Raw genomic sequence first — 13227 nt, 5'->3', positions numbered from 1 at the left:
TCCCCAGGGCATATGCTCAGTGAGGGGTGGTCACATCTTGGAGGCAGGAAGCCTTAGGGATGGAGGTTTACATTGGTATTATGATAAGCATACAATGAGCAAAGTTCACCAAAGGATGGCTTTTTGACAAAAAGATGACAGACTTTGCTAAGTAGTTTAGCATCACCACAGAATCACAGAATTGTAGGGGTTGGAGAGGACCACCAGAAATCATCTAGACCACCCCCCCTGCCAAAGCAGCTCCCAGTCCAGCTTGCACAGGTAGGCATCCAGGTGGGTCTTGAATGTCTCCACAGAAGGAGACTCCACCACCTCCATGTGCAGCCTGTGCCAGTGCTCTGTCACGTTTACTGTGAAGAAGTTCCCATGCACATGTGAGTGTGCAGAACTTCCTATGCTACAGTTTGTGGCCGTTTCCCCTCATCCTATCACCTCACACTGCAGAGAAGAGTCCAGCCTTGTCCCTTTGCCTCCTCCTCCTTGGATATTTACATACATGGATCAGATCCCCTCTGAGTCTTCTTTTTTCAAGGCTGAACAGCCCCAGGTCTCTCAGCTTTTCCTCATAATGGAGGTGTTCCACGTCCTTTATCATCTTTGTGGCCCTCCACTGTACTCTTTTGAGGAGGTCCCTGTCTTTTTTGTACCAGTGAGACCAGAACTGGACACAGTACTCCAGGTGAGACCTCACCAGGGCAAAGTAGAGGGAGAGGATCACCTTCCTTGACCTGCTGGCCACGCTCCTTGTAATGCACCCCAGGATCCCATTGGCCTTCTTGGCCACCAGGGCACACTGCTGGCTCATGGACAACCTGACATCCACCAGGACACCCAGGTCCCTCTCCTCAGAGCTCCTCTCCAGCAGGTCATCCCCCAACCTGTACTGATGCATGCAGTTATTTCTTCCTAGGTGCAAGATTCTACACTTGCTCTTGTTGAACCTCATCCAGTTCCTTTCTGCCCAACTCTCCAGCCTGTCCAGGTCTTGGTGAATGGCAGGACAGCCTTCTGGTGTGTCAGCCATTCCTCACAGTTTTGTATCATCAGCAAACTTGCTGAGGGTGGACTCTATCCCCTCATCAAGGTAATTGATGAAGAAGTAGAACCCAGCATCGACCCTGGCCCAGCACCGACTCCTGAAGAACACTGTTAAGTACAGGCCTCCAACTGGACTCTGCGCCTTCGATCACAATCCTCTGAGCTCTGCCAGTCAGCCAGTTCTCAACCCACCTCACCGTCCACTCATCTACTCCACACTTCCTCAGCTTTGTTATAATGATGCTGTGGGAGTCAGTGTCCAAAGCCTTGCTGAACCACATCCCCATACCAGCACTGCTCTTCTGAGGAGAACTGATGCACTGACTCTGATGTTGCCAACATCTCAGCCTGCTTAGGGAACTACTGTGGGTCACAGAACTTGGCCATTCCACTTCACCTAGTGTGCCTTTTAGTGGCATACAGGCTGTCCTCTGCTCTTGTACAACTGTGGATAATCTGCATCTTAATTTCCAGTGAACAATGCTACACCTTAAGCAATTATTCTACACACTCCACTCTGTGACTATAGTCACTCAAGTTGCATGATATTCAGAAGGAACAAGGAGTGGCTTGTGGGGATTATCAATCACATCAATTGCATATACATCTCATGGGTATGGCAAATAAGTATTTCCCCACATTCCAAAATTTAATGTACAGGGTAATTATCAAAACAAGGCATGGCGTGATGCATATTAGTAAAAGAACAGGGTGAAGTTCTAGTAGCAGCTGGTGACCATCTGAAAAAGTGTTCCACTGGTGATGCTTTCCACGGTTCTTTACTCTTTCCAGGACACACTGTATCTCTTCTACATTGTGGTGGACAGTCATCAGAGATTTTTGTCCATTTTCTCAAACCTGCTGCTTCAAGTCTTCACGTTGCAGCCACTCACCTGCATAGGAAGCTTGACCACCTCAGCATATGCCAGCCTGGGTCCCCTCAGCACTGCTGCCCTGCAGGGTTGGGGGTGGCCTGGGGGGATCACAGAGCGCTGCAGGGTTCATCGCTCCCATGTTCACCATGTGCCACTTCCCCCTTCTCCATGTATGTCCCTTGCTCTGTTTCACACGTGCCAGCAGACCAGGCAGAAGCATTATCAGAGCAAGGTGCTATGTAAGTGTAACTCGCTGTTTCCCCTCTGTTCCTCCTGGCACAGCCATGGGAAGAACTCAGACTGTGGCACAGGACCATAAAATGCCCGAAGCTGCCCGTGAGTGCAGCAGCTCTGCAGCACCTAGCAGCCAGCCCTTGCACCTTCCCCTGTCCCCAGTGCTCATGTGACCCCAGGGACTCCCAGCAATGACATGCACCCACACAACCCAGTGCCCAATGGGACGCATCACAGAGCAGAGGAAAAGCCGTGTGGGGTTAGCACAGTGCAGCTTTATTTCTGTGGAGCAGGAATAAGTTCTCCCCCACAGGCACAGATCCCTTAGCACACAACTTGCCAGCCCACAGCCATACCCCACCACAGCTTTTGCTAGTTAGCCCCGCGGCCAGCTGCAGCACTCCTATTCAAGAGGTTCCTGTAGTCAGGCTCCCCCACTATGGGGACAGCCATAGCTCCCCTCAGCTGCTTGCACAGCCTTTCTGCTACGCAGATGCAGGAGCACGCTCAGGCTGCCCAGGTCCTGCTGGAGCAGCAGTCTGCAGAGCGAGGCACTGCTGGGTTCTGCCAGGCCTGGGCTGGATGAGAGCCATCTTCCAAGTGCTGTGTGGGGTTTTTTGATCCCTGCAGGGATCCCCACAGGGCTCCCAGGCAGGTCTGCAAATGGCTGCATGACTGCACCTTGCTCAGACCATTTCCACCAGTTTGGCAGGGAGCAGTCATGATGGTGTAAAGCGGAGAGTAGGCTGCAGGCCAGAAGGGTGCTGCATGTGGGGTCTCATCTGCCCCTTACTTGTGGGGGGCATGTGAGACTGCCACACAGAGAGGAACAAAGCCAACACTTGGGTCAGGTGCCTATAAACCCCTCACAGACAAAGCTCAGCTACAGGGACACACACACACACACACACACACACACTGGGCCACAGTCAGCACTCCCTAGACTACACAGACAGAGGTGATGAAGGAGGCAGGAGTAGGTGGGGATCCAACACCCGGCCTGGTGCAGGGCAGATATACCCAGACCAGGAGCTGTGGGGGCTGTGGCCGAGGGCAGGTCCCGCCATGCCCTGCCCCGTTGCCTCCTGTCCCTCACTGTGGCACACAGCACTGCCCCAGGGCACGGTGGGCAGCGAGGCCCACGGAGAGTCACATCACCCCTCTGACACATCTTGCTGAGAGTGCTGAAGGCTGCAAAGAGAACTGAAAAGTGCTTAGAAAAGAGAGAAACCCCTAGAAAACCCACCCCAGACAGGAGCCCGACCTTGCCTCCCTGCCCACGGTATCCGATCTGGCCCAGGGCAACACCACAGCGGAAGGGGGGGCCGGGGCCGGGGCCAGCTGGGGTGGGAGGCACTCGGAGCACCCAGGCTCGCCCCATCCCTGCCCTCTACACCAAGGCGTAGTCAAACTGGCCCCTCTCCAACCCCTCCTTGTGGTCAGTCCAGGAGGAGGCAGGCATGCGGCTGTAGGGGTCCAGCAGGATGCGGAAGCAGCGCACCATCAGCATCACCAAGAAGACGAGGAGAAAGATGACAAAGGCAAAAACGGTTTTCTGCTCAGCATCCATGCCCGCAGTGCTGGCCGGGTGCTCAACCAAGGACGGGGACAGCAGTTCATAATCCATCGTTGATGCATCATTCATGGCAGAGGTGAGGCACGCTAGCTGCAGAGAGCACGGGGACAGGGCGCATTGGGGCTTGGGCAGCCAGCACCAGCCTCCCGCTGCACACCTGGAGCACCACCTGCACGGGTCACTCCATAGCCACCAGCACTGCTAAGCTGAGCCAAGGAGCTCGGGATTCACTCTTGCACAGACCAAGAGCTCCTGGAGGGAAAAGCAGAGATGGAGAAAGAATTGGCCACAGGCTTCAGCTAGAGCACCTTAGCTGTTGCCAGAACTGCAGTTATATGCTTGCTGATGCAGCCAGTCAATCAGTCAGATATCTGAGAGAAAAGCTTGGGAACAGTGATATTCATATCCAGGGGCTGAATTTGGTATGTATTTTCATCCAGGAAATGCAGGAAGAATATTTTTTAATTGAAAAGTAATAGTCTCAGCTTGAAACTGTTCTTAATTATTATTATTTTAAATCCTGCTTCTAAACTGTCAGCATTCACCAGGAGTCATTTTTGCTTTAATCAATTTAAGAATCAGAGCGGTTATTTTTTTTACTTTTGGCAGCAGAAGTAAGAAAGCCAACAGGGGAGGAAGAACAAATGTATGGAGGAGGTGCTTTATAGAAAGTGAGTACATTTCAAAAGGAAATCTCCCTTATAACTTCAAAGGCTCAAATTCACAAGTGGCTGCTTGGTTTTCTGGCAAGCTCAGGAAGCACTGCTGCATTGATGTCTCTCAGGAGGGACACAAAGGAATGGGGCAGATGGGCAACTTAGGCTGCTGGTGCTGAGTTGGCCTCTCTCATCATAAATCCCCATCAACCCTCTGGAGAGGCCATCCACCTATGAAGCCTTCTGCTGGAGGAACACTTGGGACGAGTTGCCCCAAATCACAGGAAAATTTAGTCTGAGGAGGACCTCAGCTGTCAAGTCAGAGCAGGCTTTTCGGGGCTTTACCTAGTCTGGTCTTGAAAATCTCACAAGATGGGCACCAGCTTAGAGTTTGCCCACTCCCACCAAGGGTGATGTGCCCATCTGCTGCATGTCTCTTGAGCTAATGACTCCCTTCAGTTTTGCACCAGGCTCAGAAGGGTCTGAGTCCTGAAGAATGAAAGCACCTACCTCACTCCAGCTGTGTGGCTTCACCAGCATTGCTATTGCAGCAGAAGCAGAATACTGCCTCCAAACAGCCACATCACTGAGCAAAGATCTCCAGGATCCAGCTTCCTCGGGCTAGGGATGAAAAGCAGAAGAACAAAGACAGCAACAGAAGTTAAAAGGTCTGCAGTCACTAACCATCATGGCAAAGCAACAAAGACACTCCTGATGTTAGCAAGTGCTGTCAGTTCTCAGTGTCTCTTGTCAGACCAGCATTAGCTCCTGGGTAGGAGAACATCTTTACCAAGGTCCCCTTGCTCCATCCTGGAGCCTGAGTGCTCTTAGAGATGTGGAGACTGCAGTGAAATGTCCCACTAGGAGACATTCAGCCAAGCATGCCCCCTGCCCTCAAGGCAGCAATATTGGGAGCAACTATCAGTGGGAAAAGGCAGCCAGTTATGGACCACAGCGTGTTTGACATAGCCCTGACTCATGCTGAGCACCTGCTATCTTTCTTTTATCTGCACCTCCTGGGACACCGAGAGGAACAGTGCTTGCAGGCTTTAAAAATAATTAAATATCACAAAAGCAGAAAAATAAAGGGCAATAGCAGCAGTAAGGTGAGAAAGATGGATGTGTTCTCTGTCCACCTTCCTGAGTCCCACGACCTGCATGCTGTCAGTTGCAAGACAGTGACCCAGTGCCCTGTGATCTGTATAGAGGTAAGTTACTCCTGTTTCTGAGCACAAAAGCCTCTGTGGATGGAAATGGTGATGGCAGCAGAAGGATGTTCTGAGAGGCAGCATCTCTGATATCTGTCACAACTTCCTACAGCAGAAGTGACCTGCTGCCTGTTGAAGATTGGCTGATCCCTGCACGCTGCACTTTTCAGACCAGCACAGTCTATGATCAGGGGGTGGGAGGCACTTAATAGCCAAGTCCACTTCCCTCTGTCTTTGCTTGGGAAGCCTAAACAGAAAAAAGCAGGATAGCAAAGAAGCTAAATGGTTACAGGTACAGACCTGGACAGAGCTGAGAACAACTGCTCTCTGGCTTTTCACCCCAGTTATTTAGTACTTTCCCTTCCCAGCATATGTCTAGGCCAGATGTGGAATATTTTCTTGATAGGCATCTGTACAACACTATGCAATACAGCCCAGTTCTCCCTCTGGGACAAAAGACCACCAAAAAAACTCTCTCCAGCCTGAGCTGGCATCTGTGCCAATACTTGGCCAAGGTATTTCTGAACCTCCAAATATCAACCACCCCAAAACAGCTGTCTTGACACTTCCATTAACACCAGCTGTCCACTTACATGTCAAGGCTTCAGATGTCCTTTGAGGCTGAGTGGGGGCTTTATTCTCATTTGTCAGTTACATTACTGCAGGGAAACTCCCACTTCATATCTCCAAAGGGAAACTACTTACATCTAATGTCCCATTGAGAGGATGTTGGTCACCCCCAGAATGACTCCATTCAGGAGTTCCTTGGGTTGTTAAGCGCCAATCGTGCTGAGGTTTACACGTCCCCAACCAAGCATGGAGTGCTGGAGATAGAGTGGAGCCTGTGAGTCTGCCAGATACAATCTTGTAGTGCTTCAGGAAGGCACCAGCTGTCATGAGATATCACTCCAGGGGAACACATAGGGTCATTATCTCCAAAGACAAGTCTCCATCACTATCTACAGGAATAGCTAATTGGGCAAAGGCACATGTGGCCCTGGAAGATTCTGCTCCATAGTGCTCTCACAAAAAGTCCCTTTGAAACACAGATATATACTCTGATCCTGGGGAAATGGTGCTGGTCCAAAACCCAACCATCTGCTGGTAGATCTCTGTAAAAAGATTGGGACTGCTGCACTGCTCAGCCAAGCAGTTCCATGGGCAGATGGGAGCACTTCTCATAACTTCTCTGTCAGGGTATTTTGACATATATATCATCTGATCTTTAATGAGTACAGATTGCAAATATTAGACTTCTCTGGCTGTTCCTACCTTCCCCGATAGCAGCTGCCCAGGCAGTCATTTAGGCTCCCTCAGGCCCACATTGGCTAGCCTCTGAATCTCCCTTGCCTGTGCTGTGGATTCCCATGGTGTGAGTACCACATCAGGAGGGCAGCAGGTGAGCTGAGGGAGTTTTCCAGCTGAGCAGAGAGCACACTGATTTCCACTTCCCAGTCAGTAGAGAATGTTCTAGCTCAGAGCACAGTGCCTTGCAGAACTCGACTCCTCACACTCTGCAAGAGCAGTGAGATCTGCGGTTTCCAGGATCTTCAAAGGTTTTGTGTCTTGAAAGTTGACACTCCAGGACCCAGGATCTGATGAGATGGTTGTCCTCCGCCTCTGCAGCAGAGGAGAGCAGTGAGGTCAGTGGTTCAGAGGTGGATGTGAACCATGATGATGGGGACAGCCTTGGGAATGAAGAATCCCCATGGTCCTGAAGTGAGCTGGCTTTTTTTCCTGGCAGCTCTTCAGCTTAGCCTGATGTTGTTCCAACAGAAAGACCATGGTCAGACACAGGGTGAGCACAGGAGCTGTGGGACTGTTCAGCCCAAAGAAGAGAAGGCTGAGAGGGTATCTCATCACTGTGTATAAATATCTGAAGTGTGTGAGTCAAGTCAATGGAGGCGGACTCTTTTTGATGCCGAGCAGCAATATAACAATGGAACAGGAAGAATCTGGAACACAGGAAACTCCACACTAACATAAGAACTTCTATACTGTCAGACTGATGGAGCACCAGAGCAGGCTGCCCAAGAGAAGCGGTGGAGTCTCCTATGGAGATATTCAAGACCTGTCTGGACACCAACCTGTGTGACCTGTTGTAGGAAACCTGCTTTAGCAGGGGGATTGGACTTGATCTTAGAGGTCCCTTCCAACCCATGCAATTCCATGATTCTGTAATTCTAATCACCTTCCAGAGGTCTCTGAAGACCCCAGCCTAGAAGGCTGAGGCTTAGAGATGTCTGTGCATCTTTCTGTATTTTAATTTTGTACAGTTGAACAAAGAGCCTCACTAAAATGTGTAGGTGGGAACCAGCTGCTGTTCTACAGGAGACATTCAGCAACATTATCTTATAAATTCCACACACAGTGTGGCAACTTTCTTGATACACACAAGAAATTTTTGGCCACAGTTGTCAGAACTCAGTCTTCGGTGAAAATAGCTCAGAGATCAAATAGACAAAAGTAACCAGGCTCCTTATCAGAGGCTCCTTCTCTCCCTCTGCCAATTATTCTTCCAGAAATTATACTCTATACGGCTGTGGGGCTGAAAATTACAACAGTTCCTGCAGAGAGAGCTCTTCCCAAGTGCTACCTGTGTATTTCAGCTTGATGCTGGGATAACTGGGGCATTTTGTGATCTGTTCATTTGTGACAGCACAAAGACAGCATCTCAAAGTCCGACACTGCACCAAGAACCCTAATGCCATGTCTTGCATTAACATGGCAGAGTATCCCTGCTTTGTGGCTGCCAAGAAGCCACAGCTAGCTGAGTGACTTCAACCAGCTGCATCCCTTCACCAGAGGCTTCAGTGGAGATCCATGCAGTGGAGATGGACACATCTGGGCTAGGAAAATTCCTCTTCATAATCCTTGGTACCAGCAAGGCTGAGAATGGGCCCTGCTGCAATATAATCAACTCAAGCACAAATCATGTGCCTGGAGGTGCCCAACTGATTTGTAACTGACATCAAATATGCAGGGAGAAACATGCATATTCAGGAGAACATGCGAGGTTTTCTGCCAGATAGGATCCCTGTATTAAAGTATTTCTTTTGCATTCAGGATGTGTTGCTTTTTTATTACTGTGTGAAGAATCAGATCTTAATTTCTGAAGAAAATGCTGGTAAGATAGTTAAATGAAGGCAGCTGTTATTTAAGGAATATGTGATTGAGTTTTATTAAGATGCACGTTCCCTTAGTAACTAAAAGGAATGCATGAGCAAGGAAATTGCTAAATGGGGATAGAACTCACAAAGGAAGAGGACTGTCAACTATTTAGCAATATTGTGGGGGATATTTTAATGGGTACAAATCACAAATGAAATGTTAATTTGATGAATGACAAATATCTAATTAAATATTAACTTTCAAAAGAGGTGTGGAGTAGTGTTTACAACGCAGGATGCCATCTGGTGTGGAGGGCTTACCCTTCCCACTGGAGACACCTCCAAATGGACATTGATCCCACAAGTGGGCAATTGCAGAGGGATGGGGCTCTGTAGCTGTGGTGTGACTCAGCCTGCTTGCTGCACTGCTCTCAGACAGTTCCACTCGCATCAGCTTGTCCCACCCTTCCATTTCTCGCAGGTTTTTGACCAGGAGACAAGAGTAAGAGCTAGATGCTGTATGGGAAAGCATAAAAGGAATCGGTGGGAAGGGAAACCAGCTCTAAGAAGTCAGGGCCTGAGGCAGCTCACCAAGGCACTAACAACTTTGTCTTAGGGTGCTGGGAGATGAAGACAGCTTTTCAACTCTGTAGTTAACATGAAGAAACACCTAGCACTGCAAAGTGTACATTTTAGCAGTCATTTAAAAAACACCCACATGATTGACACAACAAAGTAGAATTGTACCAGAAATGCTGACCATTTCCAAGAATAGAACTGGAAGATGAGCACTATTAGCAGTGAAGCAGGGTTTAATTGCACTGTGTCATGGATGCTGTCCAACAGCCAGGGAGGGACTTAGTTTGCATGCTTTTAAATAAACCCAACTTTATTAGTCCTGTCTTATAACAAAAGAAGACATTTACAATTATATAACAGCAATAAATGAGAGTAATGTCTTAAGCAGAGGAAGAGGAACTAGTTTTGATGGAGGATGGTTCTGAGGGGGCTAAAATGCTCAAATCCACATGAAGAGAGCAGAACAAAATGTCTGCACACAAGGAACAGCATCAAATTTATTAGGATGCTGCTAAAGCAACCCGGCTTTTCAAAGCACAAATCCACTGTTGTTCCCCATAAAATCTATCTGAGATTACCTGGAGGAATATTCCAAATACCCAGTGTTCTGGGAATCCCAAAGGACGATTTAGTGAGCAAAAAGAGCAGGGCAGGGGAGCAATGCTACGCACACTTTCTGCTCAGAGCTGGGAGCACTACACTGCAGGAGCCAGAGGTCTCACAGGATCCAGCTCTACACATTCTCCTTTCTTAGTATTTATCGCATTGTTGTGCATGGCGCACAACTGCCTGTTGCAACCAGAGAGCAAATGCAATCGCCAGGGAGACAGGGAAGCAAGCACCCTTGTGAGGACTGCAGGCAAAGTGCTTAAGCAGGAGGTCTGCAGGGCCTACCAGCTCCAGAGAGAGAGGGAAAGGCTTTACTTGCGGTACTGCAGGACTCCGTCTCTCCCTCCGTTGCCCCACTGCTGTGCTCTCAGTCCCTCTGGAGCCCTGCTGGGCACACCTCTGGTGCTACGCTAGGAAGCTCACAGCATGGTGGAATTCTTGTCAGGGCTTGCATTGCCTTTTTCAGTCAATGTTGTTGCTGATTCCCCGCAGCAACAAATGAACACATGCCACTGGGTTACTGCGTGGCTGCCAGGATCAACAGAGCCACTGCCATAACAGGGCCTGCAAGGCACAGCTAGAGATCCCTCTAAGGAGGGGATAAGAAGAGCTGCCTCCCCTCTTCACTTCTTCCCAAACACCTGATTGCATTGAGCTGTCTTTCTGCAGTGCTCACCTTTCCTCTGGAGGACACTCTTCCACAGGATCTCCTCCTGTTCCAGCCTAGTTTTCACCCTCAGGAAGAGAGAATTTGTAGGCTCTATTTCCAGGAACAAGCTCCTGATCCCCTGTGGAATCTGTCCCACAGGGCTAAAGATCATTGTTTGGAGACATGCATCACAGGCTTGTGCTCTGAAGCAGCACCATGGGACAGGCTGTGGGTCCCTTACAGACTGCAGGGATGAGTGGCAGCAGTTTGTTTTCCTTCAGGAGGGCCTCCATCACTAGCTCCACCAGCACCTCTCCATCACCTGGCCCAGCTCCCACGTCCTGTGAAGGTCCAAGAATGACCCCAAGTCTCAGCAGGATCCCCTAATTGCACTGATCCAGACATCCCCTCATGCTCTAAAGGCTGCTCTCAACAGCTGCTTTCAAGCACCTTCCACAAGGAATGACACTTCTGACCCGTGGGACTGTCATGGACTACACAGGCTGAGCCCCTGGAAGGGATGATTTCTGTGACCCTCTTCTGCCTCATGGGCTGTGCAGGGAGGCACTGGGGCAGGGGCTGAGGAACACCCATGTGTCCATGGCACAGGGAACTGGGCTGAGGGGCTGTACCTGCAGCCCTCCGCCTGGCCTGCAGGAGGACCTCAGATCGTTTCCGCCTGCTGCCCCTTGGCTCCAGTCCTGCAGCCCTGCATGTCTGTGACCAAACCCCCTTGTAAAAGGTTAGCAAGTCTTCTGCCAACGAGCCCGTGGCTAATGGGAAGGCCAGGACCCTGCTGCTTCACTGGTCCCATGCAGCCATTGTGGAGGGGACTTGCCAGCAAGGCAGCTCTACCTCAGGATTGCTGCTGAGCCCCATGGTAGAGGAAGACAAGCAGAACCTAGGGCACAGAGCATAGAATGGAGCTAATTAGGCCAAAGTAGGAGCATGAAACTCTGAGGGTGAGACACTCCTGCCTCAAGGGGAAGCAGGGGCAGTGCTGGGGTTCTGGGGTCCACAGTATCATGTACCTTTTCCCAGTGACGGTTGCTGCTCATGCTGGCCTCTGAACCATACCAAGAGTCAGCCTCTTTGGTGCAGTTCTAGCCCCAGTGCCCCTCACCCACCTCTGCATTTTCTCCAGACAGTTTTCACCAAAGAGATGGCTTGCTCTAGTCACACTCAGGACAGACAAGCCCTTGACACAAGCAGAAGGAAACCTCCAAACAAGAGCCTCAGCTAAGGAGAGATATTTCTTCTCAGACTTTATGATGCTGGGTCTCCCTGGGAGCAGGGCATGGGCAGCTCAGCCAAGCTCAGGGCTTTGCAGAACCCCCTCCATGTGCCTTGTGTCTGCTCTCATCCCAGCACACATAGAAATCTCACCACCACCAAAACAAGCCACTTGATAAGAAGATAACCCAACAGGAAAGCTGTCTGTTACCCATAACAACTGCAAAGCCCAGCATCCTGCTCTCTCCAGCAAGACTCAACAGTTTCCATGAGAAGATATAAGCTACCTCATCTTCTGAACCCATCACCAGTGAGATATCCTTGACAACTAAGCACAGAATCTACTTCCCCCTCCCCTTTACACTTCCTGGCTCTGCAAACCCTCTGTCCTCCCCATAGCATGAGCTCTTGAGAGGGGTTGGGGCGTGGATGGTTACCTGGCTGGCATGGGTCGGGGGACCCAGCCACTCAGCCAAGGCGATTCCCAGCTCCAGCACTTGCCATCTTGAGGGAAGGAGCAGATGCCTCTCTCCTGGAGAGCACACAGGGAAGGCAACTGCTCTTCACTCACACTGGAGCAGGTTCCTATGGCGATGCAGAATCAATTATAATAAAAGGTGGAGCACAGCTATTGGAGCTGGGAGAAGTTTTGTGAGCTGCCTGCCTGGGAAAGCAATGCTGTGTGAGGAAATGAGGCTGGAGGCTGGGCCTGGCTGACCCTGGGGTCCAGCTCCTGAATCCCAGTGTCCCCCTGCATGCTCCATGTTCTCCCAGTGTAGCATGTACATGGGTCTGCCAGGCACCTACATGTCTCACTTGCATTTCCCAGAAGGCAGTCCAAGGTGCTGGGAGCAGTCTGAATTATCCAGCTGCAAATCTGTCTAGCACAGGCCTTTGCAATCCCACCTTTACCACTGTTCCCGTGGAGGGAGCAGATCCCAGCATGATAAAGTTTTGTACAGCAGCAGAACAGCCCTTCCTTTCCCATGCAACCCTCCTTTTGTACAGCTCCCTTGCAAAAGCTACTCCAGCCCCAAGGGCAAGAAACCTGTGTTGCTGCCCCTCTAAGACACCCCAGACCTGTCTGTCCCCTGTGTGCCTATGTCTGTCCCAGAACCACAGCCCTGCTCCTGGCAGGCTGAGATGTGCTGGAGCAAGCACTGCCTTCCTGCTTGGTAGGCACAGCCCTGCCATTCATGCACTGAAGCCGAGACTGAATTCTTGCAGCACATGGAACTGCACCTCCAGGATGCAGTTTAAGCACGAGATGCTGGATGAACAGCTGGCCATGAAGATGTGAGGAGTGAAGGAAGTGAGACTGCAAAATGTCACTACAACCCCATGTGCACCTTCTCACTCCAGGCTCAAGGAGTGATCCAGGTTCAGCACCAAGTCTGGCTGCTGTGGGATACCAACTGCTGACAGGCTTGCACAGTGTCACACCCAGCTCAAAGGGAAAT

At 50.4% G+C, this 13227-nt stretch overlaps 1 protein-coding gene across 3 annotated transcripts in view; it reads right to left on the bottom strand.

Annotated features, from left to right (window-relative positions):
* Window positions 1–2205: 2205 nt before the first annotated feature.
* CTXN1 (cortexin 1) overlaps window positions 2206–13227 on the bottom strand; it is a 47827-nt gene continuing 36805 nt past the window's right edge. Inside the window, exons 1-3 of one of the 3 annotated variants that reach the window (XM_065747311.1) lie at window positions 12205–12253; window positions 4890–5000; window positions 2206–3975 (exon numbers count right to left, since the gene is read on the bottom strand). In XM_065747311.1, the coding sequence (XP_065603383.1) occupies window positions 3538–3792 (255 nt within the window). In that variant the 5' untranslated portion in view covers window positions 3793–3975; window positions 4890–5000; window positions 12205–12253 and the 3' untranslated portion in view covers window positions 2206–3537. Of the gene's footprint in view, window positions 3976–4889; window positions 5001–10200; window positions 10261–12204; window positions 12254–13227 lie in introns of those variants that run through there. The other 2 variants (XM_065747309.1, XM_065747310.1) reach the window with 2 other exon arrangements.

This window comes from Cyrtonyx montezumae, unplaced genomic scaffold, assembly GCF_038088225.1.
Source record: "Cyrtonyx montezumae isolate F1298 unplaced genomic scaffold, pur_monq_1.0 scaffold_44, whole genome shotgun sequence".
NCBI lineage: Eukaryota > Metazoa > Chordata > Aves > Galliformes > Odontophoridae > Cyrtonyx > Cyrtonyx montezumae.
This window is presented reverse-complemented; position numbering and strand designations above follow the sequence as displayed.